At 48.3% G+C, this 13451-nt stretch overlaps 2 protein-coding genes across 2 annotated transcripts; both read right to left on the reverse strand.

Moving 5' to 3' along the window:
• Nucleotides 1-2160: 2160 nt before the first annotated feature.
• hs2st1b (heparan sulfate 2-O-sulfotransferase 1b) lies at nt 2161-7439 on the reverse strand. The gene is made up of 7 exons (XM_084472510.1): nt 7065-7439; nt 6192-6430; nt 5789-5874; nt 5131-5269; nt 4247-4344; nt 3873-4030; nt 2161-3728 (listed from the first exon to the last, which is right to left on the reverse strand). The coding sequence occupies exons 1-7, from the start codon at nt 7189-7191 to the stop codon at nt 3502-3504; spliced, it is 1074 nt and encodes a 357-aa protein (XP_084328636.1). The 5' UTR covers nt 7192-7439; the 3' UTR covers nt 2161-3501.
• Nucleotides 7440-9357: 1918 nt separating this feature from the next.
• Nucleotides 9358-12881, reverse strand: LOC311352917 (claudin-18-like; the record flags this gene model as incomplete). Its single annotated transcript, XM_084472744.1, has 5 exons — nt 9358-9499; nt 9867-9977; nt 10097-10244; nt 10527-10691; nt 12662-12881. The coding sequence occupies 5 exons, from the start codon at nt 12879-12881 to the stop codon at nt 9358-9360; spliced, it is 786 nt and encodes a 261-aa protein (XP_084328870.1).
• Between the last annotated feature and the right edge of the window lie 570 nt (nt 12882-13451).

Below are 13451 nucleotides of genomic sequence, written 5' to 3' on the forward strand. Positions count from 1 at the left end.
CATCCAGTGTACGAAATACGGGGGGGGGGGGGGGGGGGTCCGGGGGGGCTGCCCCCCCCCCTCCCCCGATTAACCCATGAGACCGCCTGAAAGCCTCAAAAGCAAAATTTGAAGGGGGTCTCAAATTTCGTAAAAAAATATATATATTTTTTGGTCATTTAAATGTGTTTAAGCTCACCATGTCCAGTATTCAGAATTTTCAACATTTATTCACAAATATGTTCTATTTTTTGCCAAGCGGAGCCAGCCAGTCCTGTGCGCGTATGCAAATTAGCCATGTGCGCCAAACAGAAGGGCCCTATCTTGCACCCGGTGCAATTGACTTTCTACACCGACGCATGTGTCGTTGCTAGTTTGCACCCGGCGCAAAGCTGATTTTCCCCCGCTGCAACCAGGCACCACTACACTTGCGCCTGGAGAGGCGTGTCGGCGAAAAGCAGGGGCGTGTTCCGGCGCAAATGATACTACTTGGTGCTATTTTAGTGATCTAAAAAATGCGCCAATGCAATTGCGCCACTGACCGAAAAATACCTGGGCCCCGTTTCCCGAAAGCATCGTTAGCCTAACGACGTCGTTAAAACCGTCGTACGATCATCGCAGAATTTTCGGACCGTTTCCCGAAAGCATCGTTACGTAACGACGTCGTTAAAACCCTCGTAGCTAACGACGGCTACAGGGGTAGGCCTACTCGTAGAGCACTAAGAGGCATCGTTACTATAGCCTCAGTGGAGTCACCAGCTGGACATTCCGTGTATTGGATGTGTTTTATTAAAACACGTCATCCAATACCACTGAATGTCCAGCTGGCGCTATTTCGCAATACCCCAAAAACAGTGGTTCCCGCATATATATTACTCGTAGACTACTGTTAGATTTAAACAGCAAAGACAGAGACATGTTAGAAGTCAACAAAAATATAACTTATTGCAGCAATTTAAAATTCAAAAAAGAAATGTAGGCCTACCGATGAAACGCCACGTCACAAGGCAACCCTATCACAAGGCATATAATAAAATCAAATGATTCCATTGCTCGTGTGGGAGGTCGCTTGCGAGCGGCACTTGCTGTCTCCCTCTGATTTTAATTCAACCATCGTCGATAAAATGTCCTCATATTGATCAATGACAGAAGACATACTGTACATGAATCATGCTGAGACCAGCGGGTGTCGGATAATTTCTGCAGGCGTTTTTTGTTGCGATTGTTTGCCATAAAGCACTGTAGGCGCGTCGGTGAGGCTGTGATGAAGTTCACTATTTATTGGACCATGTCTAGACAGTTACGAATATCCCTGACCTTAGTGGAGTGCACAATCGCCAAGTTGAGAGCATGGTTTCTGCAGTGAACGTAGACTGCTGCGGGAAACTGTGCTGCGATGCGTGCCTTTCCCACGATTGGCCGCATCATCATACCCCTGCCCAACAATATGGGCAGGAATCGATCTAGACCAGCAACAGCAATAGCCGTGTCAATGCCTCTGCGTTTGAATGATAATGAATGAATGGAACATTGCATTTTTAACGTTGACACCAAAGTTTCTAGAGAGTGCGCGGCGCGCCAATCACTGAATCTGTCTGTCTCAGCGGAGACTGCAAACGCGTTGTCAAAAATCAACTCGTCAAGGCAAAATGTGCTGGCTCTTAAAGGGGATGGGAGATGCCACTCTCATTGGTTTATTGCATGTTACGCCCAAAACACACCTACGGGTTTCAGTCCAACCCATTTTAGATTTGCGCCGGGCGCAAAGCCCATTTATCTCACCGTCATAATAGCAACAGCGCCATAGAACCGCCCACAAAGTACTTTGACTTGCGCCTTGACGTCAGCTAAGTATGCTATAGGCCTACTGCATGAGAAGATTTTAGATCGATATTGTGCAACAATTGGGAGATGGGGACCCCCCCGAATATTGAAGGGTATTTCGCACACTGCATACATCCATATATATGGATATATGTTTATGTATCTGTATACTATAAACTTGTTGATTATATATATATATATATATATATAATTTAAAAAAAAATGCTGCAGTGCTAACACTTAAAAATCAGCTCAGGGTTACCAAGGGACTTTTAGACCCTGAGGTTGACTCAAATATATCCTGCATATTCAAATTCTCCATGTGTTGTAATAATATAACTTACCCTCATTCACAAATGCAACATTAGTTTATTAGCTGTGTTACAGGATAGTGCAGCGAATGATCAGTCAAGTGCACATTTCAAAGGTCAAAGGTTAAAAAGCTCCAGCGACTCATGTCCGTGATATGTCTCGATCGACGCAGAAACACAAACATAAAACCGAACAAAACAAACGATGTGACAGTAACAGTGAGGTTGTTACTTACTGCCCACCGAGCAGAGGATGAAGGGGTCAAAACGGCCTCTTCCTCGCTCACAATTGGTCCCAGGAATATATATTTAACACTGCATGCTAACTCTACTCACAAACAATCCTTTTATACTCCTCCCATCATTCTTATTATTGGCGTGTCTACATTAAAGGTTTAGCTCAAAGTGTAAATACAGCATAGAAAAACCGGATGGCAGCTCCAGCATTTAGAAAACCCTGAACCAGTTGGGAGGAGGAGCGGCCAGAAGAACACCAAACCTGAACTCTGAGCGCTTGCTGACCCAGCTTCAAGAGTCCAGCTGAACCCTGACCACTCAGTGAGCCAGCTTCAAGAGTTCAGCTGAACTCTGAGCGCTCAGTGAGCTTCAAGGACGAGTTCAACTCAGCTGCTTTCCAACACAAGAGCAGCTTGTGAGGAGCAGAACTCCTTCTGCAACATGGTGACCGACCTCTGATCAATGGCGCCAACGCTCAAAGTCTCAGAGTTCATCTTCCCTGAAATGGAGTTTCAGAGTTGCAGACCAAATTCACCTCCAACACGCGTCCTACACACCGCTCTCGTATCCGACCTCAGCCGAGTGCGACTCCTCCCTCTAACCCTTTACCCTCCCACCTCGTCTCCTCCTGGTTCCTCTCCCAGATGTTCTCCACTCCTCCTCAGACCAGGGCATGGAGTCTGGTGCTCCTGCTCCCTGTAACCCGTAGATCCATCTGAAGGCCACTTCCTCCCTGTAACGTGTAGATCCTTGTGATGGGCACTGTTGGGATCGCTCACCGCTCTGACCAAAGCCATGTCCTTCCAGGGTTGGATTGTTCACTGGACCAAAGCCATGTTTCTCCGAGCACATTGTCAGACAGGAACCCAGCTAGCGTGCGGCGGCTAACAACTAACCCACAGTCTTCAGGTGGGCGGTTCTCATTAGCACCTGACCAGGAGCTAATGCTAACCGCTAACCAGTGTCATCAGAGGGGAGGTTAGCATTAGCATTAGCACCTGACCAGGGTTCCCTGGGGACAGGGCCCGCTGCCAAACGCTGGTCAGGTGCTAATGCTAACCACTAGCCAGTGTCATCAGAGGGGCGGTTAGCATTAGCACCTGACCAGGGTTCGTGCCCTGGCCCCGCCCCCGGGCCCCGCCCGGCCGGGCTAGCTGACCTTGGGGTAGATCTTCTCGTAGAAGAAGCTCTGGGGCAGGACGGAGAGCACGCCGCCCTTCTCCCGCACGGCGTGGGCGCGGACGAAGCGGAACTGGTCCTGAGCGAACAGGTAGAACTCGTTCTCCATCTTCCAGATGTCGGAGCGCTGCAGCCTGGAGATGGTCTCCGGGGAGAGGGGCTTCTTCTCCGAGGTCTTACGCAGATGGGACTTCTTCCCTGAGGAGCACACAGGAGACAGAGTTAGACCACTGTGTGTGTGTGTGTGTGTGTGTGTGTGTGTGTGTGTGTGTGTGTGTGTGTGTGTGTGTGTGTGTGTGTGTGTGTGTGTGTGTGTGTGTGTGTGTGTGTGTGTGTGTGTACCTGTCCTGTAGAGCTGTGTTGCTCCCCTGAAGAAGCGCGGCAGCACAGCCTCCAGGATCATCACAAAGTCCTCCAGCTCCTCGGTCAGCCCCACCAGCAGGTACTGGCTCAGCAGGTTGGCCTTGGCCGTCTCCAGGGCCCAGCGGCTGCCCACCGTCCTGGAGGGAGCACCACAGACACAAGGTCAGGGTTAAGGTAAGAGTTAGACCAGTGAGCGTTGGTGCAGGAATTGATCCTGGTTGGTGGTTGTGTTCAGGTACGCCGTGAAGGGTAAGCCCACGTACATCGAGTTATGTACAGTACAGTTATGTATTAGAGTTAAGGTCAGGGTAAAGGTGAGGGTTAAGGTAAAAGTTAAGGTAAGGGTATCTCACCAGCATTCTGAATGGTGTCCGCAGAAGAAGGGGATCTGGAGCCAGAGCTTCTCCGGAGCGCAGTCCGGACCCCCCGTGGAAACACACTCGTCAAACGTCTGGAACACACACGACACACACTCATCAAACATCTGGAACACACACGACACACACAACGCACACTCATCAAACGTCTGGAACACACAACACACACTCATCAAACGCCGACGGCGGAGTCAACCACGCAGGGCGACAATCCATCAATAAAAATAAATATTATGCTTAATATATGTAATATATGTATTTTGTGTAATAAATTGTGTTCCTCACAACACCACGTCATGTAACGGCGTAACACACGTCACATATCTGAGGTCTCCACTAAGGTCCTCACAACGACGTGTCATGTAACGGCGTAACACACGTCACGTATCTGAGGTCTCCACTAAGGTCCTCACAACACCACGTCATGTAACGGCGTAACACACGTCACGTATCTGAGGTCTCCACTAAGGTCCTCACAACGACGTGTCCTGTAACACACTTCATGTATCAGAGGTCTCCACTAAGGTCCTCACAACACTGCGTCCTGTAACACACTTCATGTATCAGAGGTATCCACTAAGGTCCTCACAACACTGCATCCTGTAGCACACTTCATGTATCGGAGGTCTCCACTAAGGTCCTCCCTACACTGCATCCTGTAACACACTTCATGTATCAGAGGTCTCCACTAAGGTCCTCCCTACACCGTGTCCTGTAACACACTTCATGTATCAGAGGTCTCCACTAAGGTCCTCACTACACTGCATCCTGTAACACACTTCATGTATCAGAGGTCTCCACTAAGGTCCTCACTACACCGCGTCCTGTAACACACTTCATGTTGCTCTCCGAGTGAGGACCTTTTTGTCTCCCTGCTTCCTCCTCCGCAGGCCGGGCCGGTAGTCGTCTCCGAAGCGCAGGAAGTAGTAGTAGGAGACCAGGCGCTCCACGGGGTCCCGCACCACGTTGACGTACGTGGGCTTACGCTCCACGCCGTACCTTGAACACAAACAACAAGGCTCACTTCCTGCACCAATGCTCACTTCCTGCACCAACGCTCGCCTACTGCCCCATTTACATTTACATTTAGTGCATTTAGCGCTAATGCTTTTATCCAAATAAATTGTGGCCACCCGGCTTTTGCACAATGGCCCTGGAGGCCCAGGGGGCAGGAGGTAGAGGCGGTGTACCACCGGTTTCCACCAGATAGCGCCATTGTGATTCCACCCGGATGGACAGGACTGTGAATTCCTCCAAGGCGTTTTTGTTATTTTGAGATACTTTTTGTTTGGTTTGAATAAAACTGCCTTTTTGGCTTAAGCAGCAGACGTGTGCTGATTGGGGGGAAGGCAGACACACTTATGGAGCCGGGTTACCACAAAGTACATTTGTCAGAAGAAAGAGAAACAACAATATATCTCGGTACAGTAAGGATGTTCATGGAACCAATCGCTAGGTTATCCCATTCCCTATATGCAACAAAGATAGCTAGGAGAGGAGAAGGAGGAGAAGACTCACTTGGAGAAGTCCAGGTAGACAACGTGTCCGTGGTAGAAGGCCGGTTTCATCTCGCTCCACGAGGTGACGTTGTGTACGAAGCGCACCTGACATCAGCACGTCAGACACAGAACACGAGATCTCAGGAGACATCCACACATCCACTAGGGGGGACCACCAGAGGCTCACCTGAACCCTGGTCTAGGACCACTAGAGGCTCACCTGGTCCAGATGGGAGGACCACCAGAAGCTCACCTGGTCCAGGTAGGAGGACCACCAGAAGCTCACCTGAGCCCTGGTCTACGTAGGAGGACAACAAGAGGCTCACCGGGTCCAGGTAGGACCACCAGAGGCTCACCTGGTCCAGGTAGGAGGCCCACCAGAGTCTCACCTGGTCCAGGTAGGAGGACCACCAGAAGCTCACCTGGTCTTGCAGGGACAGGACGGGGTTGTTCTTGGAGGTGTTGATGTGCAGCACGTGGAAGCCGTTCCTCCCACAGAGGTCGTAGGCGATGTTGGTGAAGGACGTACTTCCCGTCTTGGGCACGCGGTTGTAGATGACCACCACGTCGTCAGCCTCGCTCAGCGACGAGGTCACCTGACCCCCGGCCTTGCCCTGCCGCGGCTCCGACTCCACCCCCTCGTGCCGGGCCATGGTTCGCTCTGGAACAACACGCTTCTGTTAGGAGGGCGGGGCTTCATAGGGACGCTATCCACGCTACTCTGATTGAATCAGAATCCGACCGAGGGTTTAGCTCGGCATGTATAGAACGGGTTGACTAGTTTGATCCCCGGCTCCTCCTAGCGGAGAATCGTGGTGTCCCTGAGCAAGACGCCTCACCCTGACTGCTCCTGACGAGCTGGCTGTAGCCTTGCATGGCTGAGACCACCGTCGGTGTGTGAGTGCGTAACTCCAAGTGGCCAGGAGGGGGAGGCATTGTAAACTAACCAACCAATGTTTATGTGTCTGGGATGATCATATCCTACTTTATTCTGGATGTATGGGATACTTTAACTCCCGTTAAACATCTCAAAATGCTATTCAAAACCATAACGTTCTGTAGCCGGAAAATGCATGTCATTGGCACAATGCAAATGAATGATAATCTCCTTTATGGATGAAACACATGAACACATGAAAGTGAAACAGTAAAACAGTGCACCTGGGTATGTGGACATAAGAATTGAATTAAGTAGAAAATCAAGTCTTCGAGACGATGTGTCCAACTGTGTGTGTGTGTGTGTGTGTGTGTGTGTGTGTGTGTGTGTGTGTGTGTGTGTGTGTTCTTCCCCTCACCCAGGCCCTCTGTGGACTGGTCTAGTCTCTTGATCTGGTTCTCCATGAAGAGCAGCGCCAGTCCGAACGCCAGGACGGCCAGGAGCTGGACCTTATGTGGCATCACGGTCCGGAGGAGCCCCATCATCAGTCCTCACACCATGCCCTGGTCCCACCGGGAGGCCAGGGTCCAGAGAGCCCAGCAGGAGCCCGGACTCAATAGTCTGATCACCGGGACCAGGAGAACAACACGGAGAAACTGGTCTTGGACGAACTTTAACTAATAAGCCAATAAGCTACCGAGTGTTTCGTGTTGACTTCCGACCTAAACATCCAGCAGTAGAGGAGTTACCAAAGTACTCGACCCGACCTCAGCTCGTATTCGTGCGCGTCCAGTCCGCGACGTGAGGCTTTAATGCTGCGTTCGAGGAACTCACGGTGATGATACTTCCGGCTTGTAAGCACCGTTCACGTTGCCACATGTAAAGTGGTAATTGCAACTAGGAATTGGTAAGTTCCTGAAAGGTCCGATATGTGGTTCTGTTAAATGGGTTTATCGTGCATTTTTCGGACGTGTACATTCCCAAGCTGTAAAGAAGGGAAACTCTATCGTTGCTGTTTTCAGTCCCACGTGACGTGGACGCACCATTGATGGATTGTTTGGGTCTATTTGGGATGCGGAGTAGGACTCGCTTGGGGACAACTTGTGGCCAACCATCACGTTTTAGACGTCAAACTGCTCCTAAGATTGATAGTTACTCCTTGTTGTAGTCTTGCGTGTTTCTTTACTTTTCTTTTTTTTCTTCTTCTAATTCGCAATGCATTGTTGGAGAAATGAAACGTCACACATTGGACACTACATGCGCACGGCCACCAGATGGGGCCAGAGGTTTGGGAAACACAATCAAACGGTCGATCGAGGACAAGACCCAACAGACCTCCAATTTATATAGGTCCATGCCTCCAATACGTCCCAGGTCGATGAGTTCCCAATATTCTCAGAAATAAAACCTTCTTAATTCGGGATCATGTCACCATGTCACAGAAAATTCACCTGCTCAGCAATCAAAATCGAAATGCTGTGACATTTAATAAATGATAAAATATCAACACCATTTAGCATGCATCTTAAATACCCTGATAAGAACACATCACTTGACTGCTGAGAGATTCCAAACATCATAATTATTTGAATGGAATCCTTTTTTTTTAATAATTTTTTCTTTCTGTAAACATACTTGAACCTGTGTGTGTGTGTCTGTGTGTGTGTGTGTGTGTGTGTGTGTGTGTGTGTGTGTGTGTGTGTGTGTGTGTGTGTGTGTGTGTGTGTGTGTGTGTGAGACAAAGTTTGTGTTATTCTCATTGTCCTGGGATAGGCCTTAAAGATATTGACATATTGTAAAAGTAGTTTCCGTATTTATTATTTATATTTATTGTTACACGCACAGATACACGAGATACACAACCAACCAACAACTCCATTAGAAACTGGTAATCCAACAGTAATTACACTGTTAGCTACAGTTTAAAGTCAAGTTGAAACTAGAAAATAACTTTTGAGAAAAGGTACAGCAGTGAGTCCAACGCAACATCATTAAAACAGTTCAGTCAAACAAAGGAAAACATTCACTCAAAACATGGAGAATATAGTAATTTATATCAACATAGATTCATAGGATATAAAAGAGAGGTTATATATATATATATATATATATATATATATATATATAATGTGTGTGTGTGTATGGGGAATACACTTTTATGTAGATGGAATGTTGAAAACACAAACATTAAGATACCCTCATCACACATTTAAAACACACACGCACACAACTACCAACAGAGTGCTGGGGAGGGGCCACTTGATGACATTGCTGGCCCCCAAAACATCGCTTCACAAAAATGATTTATTTTGTTCAAAAACAAAGCAAGATTTCAACGACAGAAGCACAAAGCGAAGGGCATTCATTGGTTGCCTGGGATACCATGAGGATGGACGTTTGGTCTCTCACCAGCAGATCATCGTGGAGTGGACCTTGACAGAGCGCAGAGCGCATTGAGTTTGGAGTGGGAGTTCTTAAACCGAAATACTAATTCAGTGGGACAAAACCACTAGAAAACTCTGAGCACACCAGCATTGGTGATCCGCTCATTTTAAACTGACCAGTGCTGAGAGTGTTTTGAGCGTTCTGTGCGTTGGAACGCTGGCCCACCTCCAACTGGGTCGTGACCCATTTTGGGTCCCGATCGCAGCCCGAGTCCCCCTGGTGGAGGGTGTGGTGCTCGATTCTGCGCTCTGTCGGGGCTCTGCCCGCTAGACGTAGTCGAACCTCTGGTTTTGCCTGCCCTCCACGCTGTGGGTCTTGTAGGAGGCGTTGTAGATGGGATGGTTCCTCACCTCCGGGCGGTACCCGGTCCGCTGGGTAGATGCCGCTTTGTAGGCGGTCCCCTCGTACCTGCGGCGGAGACCCGAGAGACTCGTTACAGACTGACATAGTTTGGTAACACTTCATAATACCTTTTGTTCCTTATTATTCAGATGTTGAACTAACAATGGTGAAGTCTTCAGAGTCTGACATCTATGATATAAGGAATCATGTATATCTATGTTTAATTAAACTTTTTACTTACTGCTTGTAAATTATGGCTTATAAATTATGAATTAGATTATTATAAATTATTATTATCTTACATAATGTCAACAGTGTAATTTTTTTTTCAAACCATGATGATGAATTGTTGGAAATACACATGCCAAAGGAACGTAGACGATTTGAGTACAAGTAAGTCGATCCATTCGTTTTTTTTTCGTTTAATAATTACCGTTTGTCCTCTGAGACCATTCCACGGCAGGCCAGACACATCAGGACTCCGCCAATAACCAAGATGGCCGACCCTATCCAGCCCACAAAGAGGGCAGGGCCAAACGTGTACCTGAAAGGACACATCAACAAATCACAAAAACAAATTAACAAAACAAATTAAATGAAAAAACAGTAATCGCTGTTCAGGCTTCAGGTGTGACCGGATATAGAGAGTAAAACTGAGCTTACTGTGGACGAAGACCGCCGCTCATCCCCCCCATGCCCCCCATACCCCCTCCTCCCCCGATACTGAAGCCCCCCTCAGCAAAGTTGTTGAACCGGAAGCTCTGCACGACAAGGTTAGCGAAGGCCGACACGCCCGCGATCCCACACACACCTGCACGGCAAAGATCAATAACAATTAAGAGTGTGTTAATTGATGAACAAGAGTTCATCAATAACATGAGGCTCTTCGTTTAAATCGATTCTTAATTCATTCTTAGTTCAAATTGATTTGGTTAGTTGTAATTTTTATTATGTTGATCCAAAACCCAATCCACGTTGTCTGCCTTCTTGTGTACCGATACAAGAATACTCTTCATATTTGCAAACATCCAAATGATTTGTATTTTTATGATTATTATTAAAACAAAATGGTGGCCGAGAAGTCAAAAGCTACCGGCTAGCAGGTTGAGGATTCCGGCCGCCAGCGTCATGGTGGCCTTGATGTTGTCCTCCATGTTGCCCATCTTCAGACACTTGAGGGCAAAGATGGCGATCAGGCAGCCGATGGCGCCCAGGATGATCCCCACGATCATCAGCGCCCGGACCGCCTGCAGCAGGGCTGGGGTCAGAGGTCAACACATATAGGTTACAGTTGATAGTCAAAGGTCAAAGGTTACAACAAAAGGTTGGTTTGTGACAGAATACTTTAAATGCTTTACTTTAAAGGGTTAGACCGTCCTGGCAATATATGTGTTTTAAATAGTTTTTTAGAAACAAAAGGCCAATTAAATGCAATATGCTACATTTATTTAACCTAGCACTGATAAGACTAAGACTTCCTGGTTGCCATGACAATCACACTGAGGTCCATTGGTCCAAGCCCTTGTTTCCCATTGGTTCAAATTCTGATTAATGTCATCAATTGTCCAACTTTGTGAAAACAGCCGAGTGTGATGGTCCCCCTTAGACAAAGTGCATCTGTTCTCAAACAATTTTACCCTCACAACTACAGTGGATCCAGAACCAGGTCATCAAGAAGCAGGTAGGGGTTGGACAGTACAGAGACAGGTCATTAAGGAGCAGGTAGGGGTTGGACAGTACAGAGACAGGTCATTAAGGAGCAGGTAGGGGTTAGACAGTAGAGACAGGTCATTAAGGAGCAGGTAGGGGTGAGACATCTCAAGGGTGGTAGACCGGAGACATCAGAGATCGACCCAGTGCCTTCAGGCTGGGAGTCACACCCAGCAACACCCATCCACCCATTGTGACTGTGAAAAGGTTTCCAAAAGACAGAATATGAAGCAGATCCGATAGATCTCCAATATGACATCTGTCTTTAGGGGTCTTTGTGTTCAGTCCATCTCCTTACCAGACCTATGGATCAGACCTACCAGACCCTCCCTACAGATCAGACCTTACCAGGCTGTCCCAGTAGCCTATAGTAGGACTGTCCCCCTGACGGATCAGACCTACCAGACCCTCCCTATGGATCAGACCTTATCAGACCTACGGATCCGACCTTACCAGACCCTCCCTCTTGATCAGACTTCACCAGACCCTCCCTACAGATCAGACCTGATCAGACTGCCCTACGGATCAGATCTTACCAGGCCGTCCAAGTAGGACTGTCCCCTGATAGATCAAACCTCAGCCAGTAGGACTGTCCCATCCTATGGATCAGACCTTACCAGGCAGTCCCAGTAGGCTCAGATCTTACCAGGCAGTCCCAGTATGGTGAAGTAGGGCCGGCACTGGGTGGTGCCGTAGGACGTGCCCACGCAAGAGGCCCAGAGGCCTGAGTAGGTGAAGAAGTTTGTGATGATGGTCCCAGACCGGTCCTGCAGACTCCACATGTCCATTGCGGTCGCCGCCGAGATCAGGAACAGCCCAAGCGCCGACAACATGAACCCGACCAACTGGATCATCGAGGCGGCCATCTTAGGAGTCCTCGATCACAGAGTGGTTGAACGGCTGCCAGGAAGCCGTGAAATGGCCGGAGTCCGCACAGCGTTATCAATATGTACTCTGAGGAAGGAGCGGCACTTATCATGTTTACCTACGCTCTCTTTGTCTCGGTTTCGGTAAACGGCGGGGAATCGTCATTGTGAGCGTTTTGTAATTAAGGGCGGCGCCATAACTGATTTCGAACGAGGTGCGGCACTGGAGGGGAATTGTTTTCTACTACTGTTCACAATAACTAATCATTTTGGTTATTTTCTGATTTTGGTGGAATGCATCTCAAGGCCGCATTCAAACACACGTCTGACACATTCTACCATCACCACCGGCTCCTGGCCTTCACCACATATGATCTCATGTTGATGTCATGGCGATAGACGTAGTCAGACATATTCTAGTGGTGAGGGTGTTCGACCCCCAGCAGAAAGGTTGGGGGCTTGAACCCCGATGTCTGCCGCCTAACCTGTTGGCTTCCTTGAGCAAGATGACCTTACCCCAACCTGCCCCTTAACGACATGTACCTAAAACCCACTGCAACGTCTCCGTAGGTAAAAGCGTCTGCTACCAGACTGAAGCATAGAAGAAGAGCAGCAGGAGAGGAGGAGCAGTGGAGGACCTAGGGGAGCGTACCTGGCAGCCCCAGGATGGTGAAGTACGGCCGGCACTCGGTGAACCCGGAGCTCTGGCGGACGCAGGCCCTCCAGAGGCCCGAGAAGATGTAGACGGAGGTGACGGGGTTGTCCATCAGGTCTTGGGTGGCCCAGGGGTCCATGGCCGTCGCCACGATCATCCCCGCCACACCGATCAGGCTCAGGACGAAGCCCATCACCTGGCACAGAGTGGCCGCCATCCCGCACTCTCTGGACTCTCGTTGGGGTTAAAACCGGATAAAGACACTTAAAACGAGGTGCGACTCTGCTGTGGTGCTGCGGGTTTTTTAACGTCTGGACGCAATACTGGTGCAGTGGGGATTGGGAAGGACGTTGGCTGTGACCCTAAGTGTTTACCCAACGTCCTTAGTCACTGGGCGGAGCGATCTGGCATCAGATATTTGATTGTGTCGCTGGGTTTCCTTGCAGCTTTTCCTCTTAATCAGTAAAAGGAGCGCCAGGCCTTGGAGGATGAAGTGTTATTTAAACAAGTTTGTGGGACATAAACAAGTTTGACCCGAAGAAAATTGTTTTTGTAGTTTCATTATGAAAATTGCACATTTTTAGCTGTTCACAAAACAGTGAGCAATGTTGAATTATATTCCAATTCTACTGTTGAAATACTATTCAGATTCAAACTAATTTTAAGATAATATTCAAGTTGTTACAGAATAATTAACTAGAAGATTTCACACTTGTAGTCCAGTTCACACATTATTTGAACAGTCTTTGTAAATTGTGATTCATAAAACACCATCAACACATTAAAA

This window comes from Micromesistius poutassou, assembly GCF_964030765.1.
Source record: "Micromesistius poutassou genome assembly, chromosome: 9".
Lineage (NCBI taxonomy): Eukaryota > Metazoa > Chordata > Actinopteri > Gadiformes > Gadidae > Micromesistius > Micromesistius poutassou.